The sequence below is a fragment of the Schistosoma mansoni genome, chromosome 6, assembly GCF_000237925.1.
Source record: "Schistosoma mansoni strain Puerto Rico chromosome 6, complete genome".
In the NCBI taxonomy this organism is placed as follows: domain Eukaryota; kingdom Metazoa; phylum Platyhelminthes; class Trematoda; order Strigeidida; family Schistosomatidae; genus Schistosoma; species Schistosoma mansoni.
The window spans coordinates 3947228-3969147 of NC_031500.1; the positions used below are offsets into that span (position 1 = coordinate 3947228).

Consider the following 21920-nt stretch of genomic DNA (forward strand, 5'->3'; position numbering starts at 1 on the left):
AGCAACGTCAGGAGATGCAGTCCCATGGTAGCCGGTGACCAACAATAGGTTCATACGCTATTTGTTCCCTCAGGATACTGGAGCCCATGTATACCATTAGTTTGGAATCATGGTTTTCCAACTCCCCTGGGTGAACGCGCCGTGTCCACCAACCCAGTTAAGGTGCCGAACATTCGCTTTTCGTCCTCTCGATTTCGTAAACAACACCCCCGCTACGAGAAGGCAGTGAGTAGGACTTGTGTGGCAGAGGCTATTTACGCGTGGCCATGTGAGAGTATTTCGCTAGGGAGAGCGGATTCACCTCACTCTCGGCCGAACCAGGGCATTTAGGGGCGAGTGATTTGCTAATGGTCGAAAGTTTATGCACTGTACTCTAATGCAAACTATGCTCAAAAAAAAGATAAATAATAACAATCATATTTATACACTTTCTGGAACAAACAAACTTGAGTCTGAAACACATCAACAGTATATATAGGCCTCCCCTTCCTTCTCAAAAATATCCAAAACACAGAAACAGACCAGGTAGGAGAAAGTTGGGAATCAAGTTGAAACGCCAGTCTATTTGTTTCACAAGCAAAAAAATGTTATTAAATACATAATACTTGATTTCTCTATTGGCAAACTAAGGATAAACAATCAATAATCAAAGTAAACAATAACAAAATAAATAAATAAACAAAGTTAATTGATGGGGAGGGGGAAAAGCAACTTTATCATGGATTATCATGGACATTAATTGATGTGACAGCATTGTAAAACAAAAAAGCAAAATCAATGATGATTGTTATTATAAACAGAAAGTAATCTACACTTTCAATAGGAGAATTTTGTTTTTCAAGTCATTTGATAGGAATATGAACCGAACTATTGATTGAAGAAGAGTTTAGTGTCATCAGTTCTTTAAATCGAAACGTTTACGCATACCATTGATCATATCATCTGTTAATTCTACATCAGTCATAAGAGCAGCCATATCTTTTAGTGAATCTTGATAACTGTCACGTCGTTGATTGTGCTGATTAGTATTAGTATTAGTATTAGTAGTTGTAGATGTTGTGCCTAGAAATAAGAAGAGTAGTGAGGAAAAATAGGCGATGAAGATAACAATCGAGAGTTCTTATGCTGTACATTTTTCTAAAATTCTTTTATGAAATAGACAAAGAATAAGCTATCTATGTATATGATCAGAATGCCTACGGCGAATTATTACAACATGAAGAATAGAAACAAACTATCACTACTGTTTACAGATTCCTAAACAGATTTGCATTAAAAGCAGAGATGGATGGTGGCTAGTAGTGGAATCCAAGACACACGTTTTGTCCTATTTGAGACTCGTCAGTCGGATATACCTGCATTCTAGAGTTGATGTTCACTCCAGGACTCAAACCCAGTACCGTTCGTTTCAAACGCTATCACGTTATCCACTTAGCCATCGAGTTCAGATAGCCACTAGCTTGTGCAATGAGGTGAAGTTCAAATTCACTTAGTGTTGTTTGTTTGAATCTTTCCATTGATTATATGGCCAATGGTGGCTACCTCCTTATTTACGTCTGTTATCCTTCGTCGCGCAGCATGGCGCACCCACAAGCATTCTACATCAAACCTTGTCCTGGGCAATCCTTTCCAGTTCTTTCTAATTGCTATTCATCCTTTTCATGTCTGCTTCCAATTCTCAGAGCAGTGTGTTCTTCGGCCTTCCTCTTTTCCGTTTCCCTTCAGGATTCCAAGTTAGCCCTTGCCTTGAGATGAAGCCTCCTTATAAGTCCAAAACGGGACGAAACATGAGCCCTGGATTTCAATGTTAACTACCATCCATCTCTGCTTATAATGCTTGTGACTTAAGGCAATATCGAGGCAATCAGCATAGAATGCACATATGCCCGTAAGAGACTGATCAATTGCAGTAAATTTAGAAATTTAGTATGGAATTTCTTTCAAATCAAATATACTGATAATTATTTTGATAACGAATCAGTAACATTACAACTTTATAGACAATACATGTTCACTTTGGCCATACGAACAGTACGGTAATACCAAGTACTTCATCATCTATGAATATGGTTTATGAGTAAAAATATAAAAGTATGAAAGTGAAGTTGAGATAGATATAAACAACATAGAAACTGACATAAATATGTATCAGTCAAGATTAAGACAATCTATATACGCAGAGAAAAAAAAAGTGGCGATCAAAGAAAAGGCACATGATAACAACGAATCATTATATTGCATGTCACTACTCCGAAATGAACCATTTAAATACTCAAGACGAGCTCCTGCACGAGTTGAAGTAAAAAAGCATGAATATTCTTTCTAATTGAGGTAAAAAGCATGAACTATATGGAGGTGAAAGTGTCAGAAATTAACGTAAAACAAAATCTATTTCTAGTAATATAAACATGTTCTTATAATTTGTGAACATTAGTGTGCAAGGTGAATAGTTTATAATTTCTATTTTCATCACCGGTAATTATCATTATTTGTGACAGCTGTGACACTATTAAAGCTTTTAAAGGGGACCGTTTGACCTAAAGGTCCAATTCACAAGGCTGTGAAACAACACTAAAAGATGCGATCATATGATGAACGATGATTGGAATAGCTGTGTACGAATATGCATCATTATTTTCTAACTGCCTTAGGTGAATATTTTGTGTTCATTAGTCCAGTTTAAAACATAGGTGTCCACTTTTTCCAAGTCAATTTTGTATAAACATCCAGGGCACATTGATGCAGCAAGTAAGACTTCCACGAAACAAAATGCAGCCGTATGAAAGCACTTCCCTACTTTCAGCTCATCTTAATCAAATCCCTTAGGAATAAATCGGGACTACTCGTATGACGAAGCACGGAATACAATGGACATCTCAGAACAAATTAAACGATTTAGACTTCACAGATGACTTAGCCCTCCTCCTATCACATACACATGAGCAAATACAGACGAAGACAGCAAATGTAGCAGCAGCTTCTGCATCAATAGGCCTCAACATACACAAAGGAAAAAGCAAGATTCTCAAACACAACAAAGAGAACAGTGACTCAATCACACTTGATGGCGAAACTCTGGAAAAGGTGGAATCATTCACCTACCTGGGAAGAATCATTGATGAAGAAATAAGATCTGATGCAAATGTAAAGACGAGGATTGGCAAAGCAAGGACCGCATTCCTACATCTGAAGAACATATGGAACTCAAAACAACTCTCAACCAATATCAAAGTCACAATCCTCAATACGAACGTCAAAACAGTCCTACTGTATGGAGCTGAAATGTGGAGAACTACTACAACCATCGTCAAGAAGGTACAAGTATTTATAAACAATTGTCTACGCAAAATAATCAACATTCACTGACCGGATACCATCAGAAACAGACTTCTCTGGGAGAGGACAAACCAGCTTCCAGCTAAAGAGAAAACAACGAAAGACGTTGGAAGTGGATCGGACATAAGTCGAGGAAATCACCAAACTGCATCACGAGGCAAGCCCTAACTTGGAATCCGGAAGGAAAGAGGAAATGAGGAAGACCAAAGAACACATTACGTCGGGAAATAGAAGCAGATATGAAAAGGATGAATGTTAACTGGAAAGAACTCCAAGAGATTGCCCAGGACAGGGTTGGATGGAGAATGTTGGTATGCGGCCTCTGCTCCTCCACGAGGGGTAACAGGCATAAGTAAGTAAGTAAGTACTAGTATGATAGTTTAATGCACTTAACTATTTAACGAATGAGTTGTCATGATAGTGTTAAAAGTATTTGCTTCTTCGGATTTTATCACATGAAAATCGACACTGTTTCCTATTCAATCACACAATGCCAGATATATTTAAACTCATTAAACAAATTTTTTCCCAATCTATTGTGATAAGCATAACATATCGCATCACGTAACAACCTTACATAAGACGTATGATAAGCATTTTATCCGATTGAAACTGTCCTCTTCCTAAATGTATGTTAGTCTTAGGTTGTAAAAATGTATTCCTTTAGTTGATTAAATCATTTCACTTCGAAGTACTACAGCATTCACAAAACTTCCGATATGTATAAGCCCTATGAATAGTCTTATTTACCGAGCATAAGTTTATATACGCAGTATTAAGCTACACTTTGTTATTCGAGGGAAATTAGTATTGATCGGAGAAACATAACATACCAGATTTTTTTGAATCCTTCCTAGTGATTGTAATAACTTTCACTGATTCACTATGAGAAAGGGGAACGGATTCAGGAGGAGCGGATGGTGCAAATGACTCATTCGAATAATCAACGTATGATTCTGGTTGCATGGGTTTGATGGGTGGGGGAACATTTGGTCTTGACGGTGTAACATTAAAGGTGCTGCATGTAGATGAGTTGGATTGTGGACGATTGGGGGATACTGAGGACGCTGAAGCTGGATTTGCTACCCCCTGATCGTAAGCGAAGCCAATAACCCCGGTGTTTTGAATGGGAGGTGGACAAACTTCAGGGATTTGAAGATTTGGTGAATCGAAGCAGAATCCAATTTGTGGTTGTTCCCACCGTGAAGTAGTAGTAGCATTTTGACCAAATTCCCATCCATATCCTATGTGACCATTAGGATAATTAGGATTCATTTGGTTATTCAATAAGAAGGTACGCTTTAATTTGGAAAAGAATAATTATCATAAGCATATGATCAACCATACAGGTGTAGGATATAATAGTTTGTACTTTGTAGGAAAATTTATCTATTAAATTGAAAGCGTTTGTACATATTTCGGACACAAGAAGACATGTGTATTTCAGGTTATCAATCGATAGAGTGGAAAACCGTCAACAAACAACTAACAGAAACGCACAAGATGAATAACTAAGATTTACTTTTTGTTTTGAACAAATGGCAAACTTCAAAATGAATAGAAAGGTGTTTAATGGTGAATAGATTTTCACCAAACAATTACATCCTTACATGACATGCAATATTTTCGTGAGGACTTTATAAACAATACTATGGAATTTGCACAGTGGTGTTATGCACAATAACAGTTTACACTTATAATATAGTTGTATAGTTGTTGCTGAGTTTATGAGGGTTCCCAGTTCCAACGGTTTAGAAGCAAGTAAGTTCAGCTAAGCATTATTTTAGACATTATTATTTTTAATTATTACAGACTAAAATCATCAACTCATACTTGGAATATTAAAACTTTTCATAGTGCTTAAATTCGTAGTAATTACTTAGCTAACAGATTGAATTATAATTCTAATTCCACAACTAACACTATTTTATACATTTGAAATTTCATGAAATTTTGAACACAGTATGCTTGAGGTTTCACACCCTGAAGCAGGAGCTGGTCTCTTTCCTCAATGAACGTTTCCTGTTTCCTTTCCTATCCCTCTTTTAGAAACCCTTGATCTCCTAATTCGCTTCTTTTCCCAATAGCAACGACTATTAAAGATCACCAATTTCCTGAAACCACGACCTAAACTGTGCTCGAGCTCCTAATATTATAGCTTTTTAAGGAGGATGATAAACGTTATTAATGAATACTTAAATTTCTTATAGCATGAATATATAGTGCTTCCTAAATTCTTTAAGACCTAAGTGTGGTCAGTAAGTTGATTTCTGCCAGTCATTATAACGTTCGGGAGTGGTAAAACCACCCCTGAACAGAATGCTGGTCGATAATTATTCACAGGAAGATAATGAAAAACCGAAACCCGGAGATCATCAGGACGATAGTCATAACATTGATATCGTTGTCGTTAATTTATTAATACTGTCCTCCATTAGTAACCGCATAAGTAACTAAATCCTAAATTCCCAGGTAGGTCTAATGGGATAAGAAAGGACTTTTAACATAAATCTTGACTGTGGTCAGAATTCTATTGTCCTAAAGAACAAATCGTCTTATTTCATGTATCTACTAAAAAATTAGTTACTATATATGGTGTTTGTTGGGATGACCCTGTAATTTTCTCGCAAGCAACATGACAAGCTCAGGAGTCATCAAGGGGCATTTCAACCAATCAGCGACTAATTAGAAGTTATGTGAAGTTATGTTACTAAAATAACGAGAATGAAAAAGTCACATGTGGAGATCCTGATTGGCTGATTAACACACTGCTACTATGTTTAGCAGTATTCTAGAACTTTCGGTAAAACTCAAGGACTCTTAAATTACTATAAAATCCCTATATTTTCTGTACATAAATGAACCCTGTAGTAAAGTGCTTCCTGGAAGGAGATTGATTATGAACACAGTGGTCTTGAGTGTTGTTAGAGGTATGAGGGCAGTTATCACTTCCCGGTTGCCCACACCGTGGAAGGATTCTTCTAGAGGTACCTGAAAAGGAAATTGGGTTAGAAGTGGTCTTAATGACCTTAGAGCGTGACCGCAGTGCCCAACGGACAACTGCTTGAGGTCGGTCACACACGACCTTTTTGTGGGTAGTTTTTGTGTTAGCTCCGTTCTTCAAAAAAACCTTACCGCCGGAGACGGATATCCGTGGGATAAGGCGAGGTGTGCATTTTTAGGGTCGACCTTTTCTAACCCCACCCCTCCTTGTGGGAAGGCAGCATCGCTGTCATGCTGGTTGTCTGAAGGAAACACCTTACTGCTGTCACACCTCTGTACAGTCAGCAGTACGACTTCGCCTTCGGACCTTGGGTTTGCTGCTTTTAGTCTCACCGCTCTTCAACCGACCTGTCTGGCATGGTAGGACCTCGAGGAACGATTGTTCCAGCCAGCATAGCTCGATTGCTTCATCACGATAGGCAAGCCCGACCACCACGTCAAGGTAGCAGCAACGATCGGGATACTCGTAGGTTACTAGTATTTGACCACAGATGCCTTAGAAATATTGCTCGCATCTGCTGGGATAACCGGGTAAGTAATAGTGAGGTTAGACGCAGGGTATTAAGGAATGATGGTAAATCAGTTGATGAGGTGATGAATCTTCATCGACTGAGATGGTTGGGCCATGTGTTACGTATGCCTGAACACCGATTACCACGACGCGCTATGATGACTAGTATTGGGGACGGTTGGAAGAGAGTGAGGGGCGGCCAAACCAAAACGTGGCATCAGTGTTTGAAGTCACTAACTTCTAGCCTGAGCCATGTTGGCAGATGCAGACTACCTGGTTGGGGTCCGCGTGACTATCGTAACCAATGGTTGGAGACTCTAGGTGACATGGCTCAGAATCGATCACAATGGCGTAGGTGTATACACTCTTTATCTTCCCTTAAACCTTGAGACTAAAATTGCTTCATATCTCTCTTCCTTCCTGTACTATATCCTTATATACAACCTATAATTTATATACTACTACCAACACCGAATTAACTACTATGAATCCGGTGTTGATCTTGTTGTGCTAACGAGGTATGGCAACTTGGACCGATGCATATATGTGCCTGGTCCTACGTTGTAGCTGACTGACTGAAAGTGCTTCCCTCACACTTTATGCCTTTTCTCTGGTCTTCAAGTCGGTGTATAGTTCTTGCTCGGGGGTACGGAACTAGCTTAGGGTAGCGAATATAGCGTTCACAATCGGCCAGATGTAACAGTGTTCTGGCGTGTTTCAAATAATTACTTTTAAGCACACACCAAAAGACCTCTCTAATGAATGAAATGTTAAGAATGATGATTGCTATGAGGATTTTACCCAAGCCCTAAGTCAACCACCAAACTCACCAGTATCTACAAAGGAGAATTTCAAAGAACCAAGGAGTTTGATCAGAAATTTAAGTATTTATGTAGAATGAGGATCACACTTTGTCGGGAGACCCTTATAGTTATGATAGGAATCAGCTCAGTGAGCACTTAAAGGAATGAAACAAGTAATGTACATAATACAAACATTCTCAATCCTGCAGTAGACTTAATTACTTCATTAAATGTTGTGAAGATACATAGACTGAGTCAATAATATGTGTAATTTATTTTGTTTAGTGCGTTGAGATTTGAAAAACTACGAGGAAAGCTTCAGGTACCTGTTTACACAAATCAATCAAACTTGACTAGATACCTTCTGGTAGGTCACCCTGTGCAGGTAACCTTGGAATTTATCAAAATGGTTAAGGATTACATTTATATGACGACCTGGCTTACAGCAGGTTGGTGGATGGTGCTGCGTTACTCTTCACCTCAAAAAATGTAAAGTAGGAAAACGGTGACAATATAATTTATGGATGACCTTTGAGCGACGTTAAAGTGACTCTAAGAATGTTTATCTACTAACTAGGAATAAATGCGGGTTATAAACCAATGTGACGAATTAGAATTATGATTTGTAGGCGATGGTTGGGGTTAGGAATTAGATCTAGGTTTTTATCACGAACTGACACCAGCTAAAGTGCCAAAACGCTATTTAGCCAAATGGATTGACGGATTTCGTGCCGAAATCCAAGACCTGTTATTCCAAATCTGATTGATTCGTCCACATATTATTGTATAGCCGAGAAAACATTATGAAAAAATTCCAGGAAATGGCACAAAAGCCCCAAAGTTTGGGGAAGATTATTAGACTTTGAGGAAAACACCAAAATTTATCCAAAATAGTGTGTATTTATGTCTCGTTTTTACTTGGTTATCAGGCAGGCTAAGATCGCATTCACACAGGATTTCCGTTAGTAGGTACATGGATTTTTAACCTTCCCATAATGACCTGATAGTTCCTTAGCTTAAGCTGGTCTACTTTCTACTTGAATTTGGTAGGATTAAAATATACTGCCGAACCAATCAGAAGCTATCGCGGGTTTTCAAGGTCATGGCGCAAAGTTCGGTACCTGATGCTTACGTACGATCGGTTTACAGCGCATTTTAGGGAAGACGCGATAATTCAGCGTCTACAAGAGAAGTGATTATAAGATTTTGGCGCGAAATTCAATTATCCATTTGGATAAATAGAGTTTTGGCATTATAGCTGATGTCAGTTCGTGATGAAAACCCTAAGTATAATTCCTAGCCTTAACCATGAACTGTAAATCATAATTTGAATTCTTCTTACAGGTTTATAACCCTCATTTGGTCTTAGTTAATATTTGACACTCTCAGAGTCACTCTAGCGTCACTCAAAGGTCATTCATAAATTATAGTCTCACCCTTAACCCGAAACCTTAACTCTAACCCTAAATCGTAAACCATACCAATATACTAGCATTATTGAAGCTATGTGGTCAAGGCTAAAAGAATTTTTGAGATCTTATCATGGTTTCAGAGGTCGACTACTATGGAGCCATATGGATGTGCTCCTGTACCGTATGCACCATGATTTTAGAACTTCTGAACCTATATCTGACCTTGAGAAGTTTTTGACTCATGTAAAAGAAGTGTTTCCAATTTAATTCTATGATTTTGTATAATACATTTTTACTGTATACTGTCTTCTGATTGACTAATATTTCTCAAGGTCATTTAAGATTCGTTCAAAGGTCGGCAGTATAGTTTAATCCAACCATGAATTTAAGCAGAAAGAAAGACATTGGAATAGGCCAATAAGAGTAAAATGGATTAGTGATTATTTAAAGACGCTGCAGCTTAGATTTAAAACTAGACCTAAGAGCCAATATTACCTTTAATGAATATTCATAGACATATATATGTCGACAATTTGCCACATATTGTTAAACAGATAGAGCGGCGAACAAAAGAAGATAGGGTCATGTTGTGTGTTATTACCTTGGGTGTATTAAAACGAAATATCACCATGATTTTGAGGAAGAAAACACGTACCCACCTCAGACGTACGGGAAAGTGGCCTTGGCGACTTGCAATCCGCGCCAGGTCAGTATTACTATATATGACTTTGTTCAATATATATTTTTAGCACGATAGAAAATCGTCAGCACGAAGCATTATAAAAAATTCCTTTACAAGAAGAAAAGATGGTGACTGAGCATATATACACAAACTTAATAAGTAAGCTAACTTGTGTTAAACCATTTTCCAGATCTGTCAATCTATGTTAATCCTTGCAATCCGTCATACCGTGGGAATTCAATCTCGCTTTGAATGCATCAGCAGAAGATACTGACATTGAGTATGCAGGTAGAGAATTCAAGTAATTTTCTAGTATGTGCGTGGAAAAGAACTCCAAACGTCAACAAATTTATCTTGGTTTTCGAATATTCTAAGAAAGTCCTCTCAAATGATCAGTTCTAGATGAAAGGGAAAGATGAGCGTTCAGTATACGATAAGCCAACATTAGATCGTTGTTTAACCTGTGGTAAGATAACGGAAAAAGGTTGGAGCATCTCAGGGTGTCTTCATAAGATGGGCAAAGAGGAACTTTTACCATTTTGGTCCCTCGCCACTGAACTCGTTCCAGCATGTCCGCCTCTTACTTGAAACAAGGACTCGCTACTTGAATCTCATACTTCAGATGTGACTTCATAAAAGTCAGGTATAATACCCCAAGGATTTCTTCGTTCACTTACTGAAATGACTTACGAATAACCCAGAAAACGCTGAATCCTTTGGCAGCGACAGTCTTGCAGTTACTCGTAGTTTTGAGTTCTTCGCTTATTATGACTCCTCGGTATTGAAGTCCCATTACTTTAGGCAACACAAATCCACATATTATGTAATGATATGAATCGCCTCAGTTGTTTAATTGCGTCACTGCGCTCTTGTTAGGAATAACCTAAAATACTACCTACACAGGCAGAGTCGAAAAGTCATTGGTTCTCGCTCACATGTTACATGTTGTCGCGGATTCGTAATGTTATTTATCAGCTAATCACAGCATTTTTCCGTCACTTGTCAATGTTTTTAATGTTTATGCTTGTTACATGGCTTTTATTGCAGTCCATTGGTTGCCTGACGTATTTGTTGCTCACAACCTGGGTGAATGTTTAGTCAGCGTAATTTGGTTATTCGTAACAATGCAAACTCAGGCAAGTGAAATTCACCATTTATCAAGTCAAAAATAGACCGAAATTATAGTTTCAAGCAAAAACAAACTGTAAAATAATTTACATATGACTCACCTCCCTTATTATGGTAGTGATGAACATGGGTGTTAGCAGTTGTTTATAAATTGTAGATTGAAGCATTTGAGAGTCAAACTATCCATGAATATTGTAATGGTGATAAAAATCATTCCATGCGACTTTTGTGATGCGAGGTTGTTTTTATATTGTAGGGCAACAAAGAGTAAACACATTGACTGTAGTGTTGTTGTTTCAGATCGCTCCTGCTTCTAAGTGAACGTCAATATATAACGTGTTACATTATGATATGAACTATTGTTATACAGCCATAAACAGCTCTATCCATGGTTACGGACTCGACGACACGCTCTGAAGAGACAATCAGAAGCGCATTTTCATGGAGGGTGTAAGTGCTTTGCGTCAAATGATTCAGTCATGTTCAGAAGATGACATTTCAGCAAATGAATTTTCGATCCATTATCTACATTCCATTTGTTTATTGTTAAGCGTCCTTTTTAATCTTCAGTGTATCATTTAGCTTTTTATGGACCCTTAGATCTTAGCCTCATCTGCAATGACGATTGAAGTTAGGCTAACTTCACCTAACAGTTAATTGATATAGATCAGGAACAGAGGCGGACCTAATATTGTCCCTTGTGAAATTTCTGATACTGAGACACACCTACTAGATGCACTCTGTTTACCCTGGTACGAAAAATCCTGCTTTCCGTGTAGTTTTGGACCAAGGATGGAAGTGGGTCAGTGAAACCCATCTTAGTAACCCTCACTACGAAAATTATATGAAGTACTTTTATTACGTCTGGCCGATTGTGAACGCTATTATTCGCTTCCCTAAGCTAGTTCCGTATCCCCGAGCTAGAACTATACACCGACTTGAAGACCAGAGAAAAGGCATAAAGTGTGAGGGAAGCACTTTACTATAGGGTTCATTTATGTACAGAAAATATAGGGATTTTATAGTAATTTAAGAGTCCTTGAGTTTTACCGAAAGTTCTAGAATACTGCTAAACATAGTAGCAGTGTGTTAATCAGCCAATCAGGATCTCCACATGTGACTTTTTCATTCTCGTTATTTTAGTAACATAACTTCACACAACTTCTAATTAATCGCTGATTGGTTGTGGCTCTTTATGAGCCTTTGGAGGCTCTGTTAGAGTTCTCCGGAAGCCGACTCAACAACTTTGTCAAAGGCTTTTGCGAAATCAGGGGATATTGCGTAAACCCGTATCGTGTGATCCCATTAGGTCTTTCAGCTCGACCATGCTATTAGTAGATCTGAAACACAGAGCCTGCCATTTTTGAATCCATGTCGGGCTTCATAGATAATTTAGTTTTTACCTACGTATTCCCTCACGTGTTTATGGACCAGCCCTTCCATTACCTTCGACAGTGTTAGGAGTAATGTGATTGGCCTGCTCTCCTTACTCAATACCCAATACTTTTCAACCAATGTAAATCATATTATGTCTTTTCTCTCGCCTCTTATTGCTGTGATACAGTTTGGCGGTGACCTATAAGGAGTAGTCTAGCTATTCAAATGAAATTGTTTTGATCATCCCGGTGGTTGTGTTGAGGTCTTATAATCTAGATGAGTGCCATTGTCTCTGGACAGTAGGAGTTTTGTGACCAGCAGCCATCAAATTGACTAATCACGGGAATAATGTGGATCAATAATCATGAGACTGAAAGGTAGACATAGATGACAGACAGTGGGATGGATAAAAAAGCTAATGGTACGTGAAGATTGCAATAGTAGACTGGTTGAGAAACGTGGATCAAGAACAGCCATTCAGAACCGACCGATTGATCTCGTTCGGCAACTTACGGTACAGAACGCAGAGACCACAGTCTCGCTAATGGGATACGCCATATAGAACAAAGCGACCAATCATTGTGAAGCTGATCGATACATTTTAAACAACAATCTGCTTAAAAACCAGAAGACAGACGCCGCTATAGAGAAGCATCGGGTAATGAAACAAACCATCAAGTGCCTCTATAGTAACGAATAGGACTTGAAGGTAAACTAGAAATCAGAAACATGTTTTCAGCTGGATCTAATGGTCATAGTCTTGACCTAAACAAAGTCATCACTCGACGTCATTGATGAAGAAGCGGGATTGCAATGCATGACAAATTTATATACGACAGGGTACATAAAACAGGAGTAGGAGTGATGGTATGCGTTACCGCCCACATCAAAGCCGTATCACCACTCAGTACCGAACTGACGCGGTAACATGATCACGCAGTTGTTGGTCCAGAGCGAATAGCAAGAGGTATTTGGCTGGAGGAGTGCGGCGGCCTCATACCAGTTTAAACGCCCAGAGTGATATAACCCAGGTGATGTTACAACTTACAACACCTGGAGTTGGACAAGATACTACTATCTGAGGACATTAACATACCGTCCCTTAATCGCAGAAATCAGGATACGACTACTGTAAAGCAATTACGCAAGCAAGTTGCCACAGTCTTTAGAAATTCGGGACTCACTAAATGTGATGGCGTCATGAGATGTGGTAAACGCAGAATACCCTCAAGATTGGACTATTCACTAACAAATGCTCAGCTTCTAGCCGAGGATATTCATGCCCAAGCATCAGTGGCGAGTAGTAACCAGAGCACAATCATCTTCAATGTGGTCATGAATGAGATACTTCGAAAGGACGAGAATATCCCCTAACTTTCCTATACTATAGCAGAATACGTGACCAGAAATATCTTCAACACGTTGCATGGTCGCAAGAGTGGTGCAGTCTAATAGCAGATAACCACTGGAAGATAGTGAGGGATATCATTTACAACGTCAGCCTACAAAATTAAACGCAGGCGAATCACACACCTGGAAGGAGGAGGTCCTGAGTTGAGCGAGGCACACAGCACTGGCTACTAGGCAGAAGGAAGAGTCCTGACTCTAGATCTCACTCAGAATTAAACAACAGATGCAACGCCAAAGTTCGAAGCGATAAGAGACATTTCTAGACCAAGCTAGTTGTCAAATACAAGCTAACTCTAAATATCTCTACCGATCGATAACTCAAAGTGAACTTACAAACTAGGGAGTAAATAAAAATAAACAACATCCTTCACGAAGATCGACCAGAAAAGCGCCATCACTCTCAAGGCAACTAGACAAAAATTGTACACGAATGAGCTAAGACTCAGGTATACTCCCACTTTTTCTTAAAAAGAGTTGAAACCACTTGAGGTGCTCTACCAGTCAAAGTGACCACAGTCACACCAGTCGATAGATTCAAGAGGAGATTTGGCAAACATATACCACAGATTATCATCTCCCTCTTTGACTAGCTGTGGCTAACGATGTCTAACAACTTACCTACGGTCATCACTACTGCTTATAATTGGCTTATTATTATCTTCGCTTCCCCCTTTATTTTATACGTTGATTTCAGTGAGTCTATAATTGACGGACGACCATTAAGTGACCTTAAGAATGTCCACATACCTGCTAGTTAAATGAGGGTAGTGAATTAGTGTGAGGAATTACGATTAAAATTTACAGTTCGACGTTAGTCATAAGAAGTAGATTTAGGCTTCTCATCATGAACTGACATTAATTGTAATGAGGAAATGCTATTTAACCAAGTGGATGAATGAGTTTTGCACTAAAATCCAAGACCCTATCTTAAGGCTGATTAGCTCGTCTCTAAAATGTAGTATTGATGAGAAGGGGTTATAAAGAATTATTATTATTAGTATAATGTACAATTTACCCCATTTCGATTCACTATTCTCAAAAACAACGTTGTAGAACCCAAGAATTCCCCGTTTGAAATTATCTGAAAGGGCGATATCCAGTGCATACGTCAGTAATGATGGACTGTATATGAAGTGTCAGTGAATGAAGAAAAGCAATAGAGTATCAACAGTAGCTATCAGGAGCCAGCCAATAAATGTCTCTATAAAAATGCTTGCTGGCTTCAAAAATTTTACAAGGTTTCCCGTAAACAGTCCCACATAAGTTGGAGACGATCAACCACACTCATTTTGAATATAGAACCTAAAACTAATTTTTCATTGCTAACGGACTATTGCACTACGAAGTTGATGTGAATTCAAAAGAATGTACCTGCAGAATATTGCAGGCATTACATACTGACGTTTCCATATGGCGGCAAACTTACAAACACGTGCTGTTGAAGATGCCACAGGTATTGTAGTTTGACAACACTTTACCAGTGATACCTATAATCGAACCGCGCCCACCCAGTGAAACCAAAAGTCAGAAGCGAGGAGGTTGTAAGATATATTAGATAGCTTATCAATATGCGGAGAAGTGACTGATCTAAACTGGCTGGCGATCGCAGGAGAAGTTGAGCACTGCGTTTCAACCCGTGATCTGGTACGGATGCATGACCGAGCGCCTTCAGCTAAATGAGTCCACTAAAACTAATGTGGTCAGTATCCAATGTCCAACACTTACAGAGCTATTGATTTTGGGGATTTATTTGCCGTTACACTATAATACTGAGAATTTCATGTTATAGGTGGTAATTTTACGTAGTGCTGATCTCTTTGTACTTGATTGTGTGTTTAATGCGAGTTACAAACGTAATACGCCTAGTAGTGCTCATCTAATTTTCACGAGAACGAGGATTATCGTTAATCGTATGACATTGAGCACTCATCAAGTCACGATGACTAACTAATGTAGTAGAATTCTTGATGTCCTGAGAGCCAATTTCACGCACTGATTCACAAGTAATACACTCAGTTCTAGTACTTTGGAAGAAATACTTCGGCATTTGTATATTCATTTGCTATAATTCTTGAAACAAACAATATTCATAACTAAGTGAAACGCAACGTAGAATATTAATTTACTCAATTCAAACTAACCTCTGTTCAATATGCATCTCCAAACACGTCGGCTTCATGAATAAATTTTGAATGGGGTGCAGGAAAACTAAGTATTCTTTGAAAGAATACGACGTTAGTAGTAACTACATAACACCTCCAACCTTATGGAGTGCATCTATCTGAACAGTCCCCAAACTAAGAATGCTATGGTAATACATAATCTAGTTCCTAAGTTTTCTATTTGAAAGTGAGTATATTGAAGATACCAAATAGTGATGGATACAGTGAAGACGAAATAAGCCCTCGCCCTAATCTTCGATTCCTGACCAATACACTACTATTTTTATGTATTCTTGTTTCCGTTCTGACTGTGTTTATGAAAATAGTTGAGTGCTATTCAAGCTCAGATTATGATGGGGGAACTATTTTATGACAATAATGGATGGAAGGCAGAACACTGATAATGAAATACCAATGTAAATTTTATCTCCCAAAGTTACGTATACCTTTCCTTATTTGTAAATGTAGGTAGAAACAAACGTTGAAGTACATTAATATTTTAGGTGACATGATCTGTCTGCAGGTTGAAGTCTACAAATTTTCAGCTCATGTATATTAAGATAATCATAAACAAGACTTCTATTTATTTATTTAAACACATACATATTGGTACAAGGGGCACCAGATACATATGCGCTACATACATATGGTTCAGTGGTCTATCGGTTAAGTGCTCTGGCGCGAGACTGGTAGGTCCTGGGTTCGAATCTCACGAGTGAGGGATCGTGGATGCGCACTGCTGAGGAGTCCCATAATTGGACGAAACGGCCGTCCAGTACTTCCAGGTTTGCTATGGTGGTCTAACTTCAATTGACTCTTGATTTCAACTATGAGAAATACTGAAATCTCCACAAAACAAGACTTTTATCTTATAACTGAAGAGCCTCGGTAACATGTTATACTCAAACACTTTCTACTCTACATGGTTCAATACCTGATGTTTTGGAGTGAAATTATAGCAAAAAGTCTAACTCGGAAATTTCCTTATGTCCTCAAATGGACAAGAATAAATAAAAGTTACCTGTTAGTTTAAATCTAGATGCTACATGTAGTTCTCATAAACCTTAACAAGGAATGAAGATCTACGTTAAATTCGATAATTTTAATTTACAAAACTCTAATTCACTCTGCGTACTGATTTCCCTAAGAAAATCTGACGATACTTAACATTTTAAACTACTTCTCGAAGAACAATTGGAAAGTATCAACCTTCTTGTAGCCCATATAAATGAAAATCATATAATTATCTTCGACAGTATTACTTTTATATCTGAATGTGTGTTTAAGAAAAGGCAGAATAACATTCAAATTAAGCAAATAAATTGATAATTAGAATCTCTGAAATAAGTAACTGGTTAAGAGAAGAAGTTTTGAGTTCATGTGTTGGCTTCTAGGTTTTCAAGGTTGGGAATTTGAGAGAGATGGTTTTGGTACTAATGTTTGTCAAGTCTGGCATCCACTAACAGTGTATATATATTATAGGAAAAACTACGTTAAAGAAATAAAAGCAATTCTATGGGCAGAACTTAATGTGAATTAGAAACTATATAAACCAAGGGAAAGTACTAACAATAATCGCCATTCTTATTTACACTTTACAAACTCATCAACACCCTCTTATCGGTAAAATGCTGTATCTCAAGAGTAAATGACATCTTAATGATCATTGACAGACACTAACTTCATAGCCCTACAGTATTCGTATTAAAACATTATGACAGTATAATTAGACTATTTAATAACAAATTACACACAGAACTTTAATGAACCATTAAAATATGTTGTGATCTCCTCAGTAAATCTTTGGTGAAGATTTCTCTGGCTTAGATGTTGACACTTTAAGGTCGTACGCATCACAAAATAGCATACTAAGTGCATGTTTCGACCTTTTACTGATTTGCCAGTTACGTATTGGTAAATTTGACGGTGAACCAAACCTAGTTTTTATTATATCAAATCGCAAAACATAATCAACCAAGCTACGACACCTAACCCTTTGCTCACAATATAGATTATTACAGCCTGACCTTTGCTGACAATGGACTACAAAACCGAATCTTTTCATCACATCAGGGTACATAATACTTGTGAGGATGCTATGATTACACATAAGTTATATTAGTGTAAGTGGTTATCAACAGAAAAACCCTAATTCTTATTATACAACACAACACAATATGTATACAAACAAACATTTACAAAAAAATATGATTGCAAAATTTAAGTTATATTAAGTAAAGTGAAAAATTATACAAATGAGTATTAGGCTTTAGGAGACATTATATTTGTTGTTGTTATACTATCACCAGTAGGTGTTTTTCTTTCATCAATTAGATTAGTAAATGTAGAACAATAACCAGAACTAGCATTTGTAGCTAGAAGTGAAGAAATACATTGATCAAATCGATGTGAAGCTGATAATTTATCTGGTTGAATAGGTGTTCCTGACTTATAAAACGGTGAACACACTAAAGCAACATAAGCGGTATGCAGACGTTGAAACATTGCTCGAACATCAACATCTCGAAGATGCGTCTGATGAACTGATACACTGGACTGGGTTGATTGAGAAGATAAAACATGTGACTCAAAAATCATGATAAACTATAGAAAAAAAAAGAATTGCGATTGAGACAAAAATTCGATTCTATAATAAGGGATGATCATGCATTCTTAAATACAGTAACAACTTCATTTGTAATAAAGGATCTATTTATACATAAATTACTGAATAAAGCCAGTAGTATTACTATTTTAAAAGTGGAACATACTCAAGTGAGAATCTGATCTGGGAATTTCAACTTTACGTCTCAGACCATCTAACACTTTCTTCTAGAAAGACAACGTAGGACGTTAATCCAAGCAGAATAAATTCAGTTTAATCTACAGTTCCAATATGAACATGATTTTCGAGGTGTGAAATTCTCTAAGTTGTATACACGAAGTGTTTTGATATCGTCTAGAAATACAACTAGAGCTTCAAAATCCCACCATCTTGCTTAGTGAGTGAAACTCCTTTGAGATCTTATTTTTGAGCTAAAAATTATTTTCCACAATGTAGCTGGCTAGTGACATTCATTACATTTATTTTCAAAAGACAAGCATCTAAATATTTTACTTTGATATACAGCTAATAAGACAAAAGTACGTTACAACTACATTATCAATAAACTCTACTTTTCTCTTATGTAAAGCCCCCAAATGCACTGGTACGGCCAAGAGTGGGGAGAGTTAGCCCTCTCTCGAAATGCTCTCACATGTCCACATGTATACAGCCACTGCTATCGAAGTCAGAATCAGTCTTCTCGTGATAGAAGTGTTGTTTACGATATTGAAAAGAAGAAAAGTGAATGTCTGGCACTTTAACCGGTTTGGTGGATACAGAGGGTCCACCTAAGGGAGTTGGAAAACCCTCATTCCAAACCAATGGTGCACATGGGCTCCACGATCCTGAAGGGACAAATGGCGTATGAACCAATCGTCAGTCACGAGCTACCATGAGACTGCATCTCCTGACCAGACCTTTAGGTCGAGTGCTTTGGATGTGTCCCCTTTAAAAAACCAACTACTTTGGTTTGGGCACCCGAATATTATCACAGCCCACATACAAACCAAGTGACTTGTGTGGCGCATATGTATTCGGTGCCCCTTTGTACTAATATTTATGTTCAAGTAAATAATAATCTTATGTAGAAGTAATTTAGTTTCATAGATTGATGAAAACGAAAATCCAAGTCTAGCTTATGTACGGAAATATTTCATCGATTCACAAGCAGGGGGATCAGATTATATTTCTATGCCGATCTATATGCATTCTTACCATTATGAATGTAAATTGCTGCAAAATTTGCTTTGAAAACTGACAGTTTATCCTTTATGTTACATGGAAGAAATTTGAGTCGAAACACAAAGTATTTCTCACTTTTGCCGCTATATAAAAGCAAATATTATTGTAGAATATAACGGTACAACTTCGTGGGTACGATTTCACTAAAAGATGTGCAAATATGCATCCATTTGTCTTAGCTTTGTTCAAGATATATGTATAAAGTAAGCAGAGCTAATAAACTAGTTGTATTTGAGCTGTGACTGATTTGCAGTACGTAGCAATTTCCAAATTAGGGAAAGTGACAAGTTTAATGCAGTTACTAGTTACACTTTATGTAACCATTTCAATAGTATCTTTCGATAATGCAATGAGAAGACGAAGTTTATAAGAATTATTTCTATACACTTCGTCTTCTCATTGCATTATCGAAATCTATCAAAGGGACTAATCATTTTAAATGTAAATAGTAATTGAGCGTTCAAGTCTTTGAACGGTTGATACTAAATTTACGTAATAGATGTATTAAGAGTAAAAAATACCTCGAAACATTTTTTCAAGTGTTCTAGATTAATGACTAATGATTAGCCCAAAGATGAAATCACGTATTCGACTAATAAACATTTTAGTTGAATCTTGTTTCTTGAAGTCATATGGAGTCCACGAGCATATTGATGTTTGGTAAGTAAATTATCCTAACATTTTACTTAAGAATTTAATAGGTTTTTCTAGATATAAAAAAAGTCAAAACAGAAAGTCGGGTGGAATCCTGAGACTATTTAATTTAAGCTTCTGAAAGCTTTATAGGTATTAGTTATTTTTTATATACTCGGCATAAAAGTCTAGTTGACATTCTAACAAATGTCTATATAGACGTTTTTGTTTGTGATGAACCCAACAATATTATTGCGTTAGATCTGAATAGATATAACGATGGTAGAAAGCAATTACACTAATTTAGTATTTATGAAAACTACTTTTGAAAAGTAAACAAACATACAATGATACTGAAATCTGTGACTACTCTCTTGTGCATATTGCACGTACCTTGATCTTTGTATTAGTCACATAACCATAAATTCTGTGGTCCTCCATTGGATATAGGAGTCCTAGATACTGTTCTAGTTGATCATGATTACCACCAGAAGTACGTTTGGATAATTTATCTTCGATAACATCCAAAGCAGAATGTGCTTTGAAGTGGTAGAACAAAGGGTCAGGACACTCAGCAGTTCTCAAGTAAAGCAATTGGTTAGTATCGGAAATTACTGCCACGCATGCAGCCATTTTCAAAGTGTTTATGATTGAGATAAAGTTTATCTAAGAAGTATATCATAAAAAGTTCGCAACTCGTAAATTTTAGCCTTTACAGAATATGAAGATTCGATCATCTAGCCTATAGAAACAAATAGAGTGGATGCAAATAAGCGAAGGAAATTGTTAATTTCGAAACCAAGAATCTTGGTATAAATCACAAAAATGGATAACTCTTTTGAAAAAGTCCCTAGGCCAACACTTTACAAACAATAAACCAGTTGTTGAATAAAACATTCTACGATAATGTACCCGCTACAGAGCATAAACCCTGCATATGCACATTGCGCGGGCGAATACTTAATGTAGTATAGTAAAGATCTATCGTAATCCACAATGACTGAAGTAAACCGCTTCATTTTACTCAATTCAATGATGTGCAAAGCGAAATTCAGTTACTACTCATTAGTTAATGCATACTACCCAATATGGTTATAGAGTTTACTACACTATGAATGGCAACTCAGCAATGAACAAGGTTAAACTTTAATGGGTTTTATTGCCACAGAGACCAAAGAGTGAAAATTGTCTTGTTTTTTTATCTTAACTATCAATTGTACTTAGGAAGTTTAGCGGAGGGTTAGTTTTCAATGATGAGAAAATTAAATTCTCAATGTTTAAGTTACCAAGCAATCCGTTCATTAAACTGCTTTGGGGAAGAACTGGAAACTCTGAAATCTACCTTTATAGAAAAAGATATTTGATGTGATTTATTGAGAAAAATATGAATGAGAGACGGCTATCACAGAGCAAATATACATTGGCGAAGAAAACTACATAACATAAATCGACAGTTTAAAAAGAATATCGTGTTATACCTGGAAAATGTTTCTAGAGAACGATTAGAAAGACATTTGATAAAGTAAATCTTCATATAACATACCATGGTTGTCCACATGTATGCTTCCTGTTATGGGCTAAGCAGGGACGACTAACTAGTTTTATGTGCATACACA

The 21920-nt window shown here is 37.3% G+C and overlaps 2 protein-coding genes across 3 annotated transcripts; both read right to left on the minus strand.

Annotated features, from left to right (window-relative positions):
* Nucleotides 1-402: 402 nt before the first annotated feature.
* Smp_091750 (hypothetical protein) lies at nucleotides 403-9768 on the minus strand. The gene is made up of 3 exons (XM_018797993.1): nucleotides 9725-9768; nucleotides 4170-4635; nucleotides 403-1062 (listed from the first exon to the last, which is right to left on the minus strand). Exons 2-3 carry the CDS (start codon nucleotides 4609-4611, stop codon nucleotides 896-898), a joined length of 609 nt encoding a protein of 202 aa, XP_018652979.1. The 5' UTR covers nucleotides 4612-4635; nucleotides 9725-9768; the 3' UTR covers nucleotides 403-895.
* An 8190-nt stretch (nucleotides 9769-17958) lies between these two features.
* On the minus strand, nucleotides 17959-21048 carry Smp_091740.1 (hypothetical protein; the record flags this gene model as incomplete). Of its 2 annotated transcripts, none has more annotated exons than XM_018797995.1 (2): nucleotides 17959-18428; nucleotides 20698-21048. In XM_018797995.1, the coding sequence occupies 2 exons, from the start codon at nucleotides 20935-20937 to the stop codon at nucleotides 18087-18089; spliced, it is 582 nt and encodes a 193-aa protein (XP_018652980.1). The 2 variants fall into 2 exon arrangements, with proteins under 2 accessions (XP_018652980.1, XP_018652981.1); XM_018797994.1 differs by having other exon boundaries at nucleotides 18087-18380; nucleotides 20698-20937.
* Nucleotides 21049-21920: the final 872 nt, after the last annotated feature.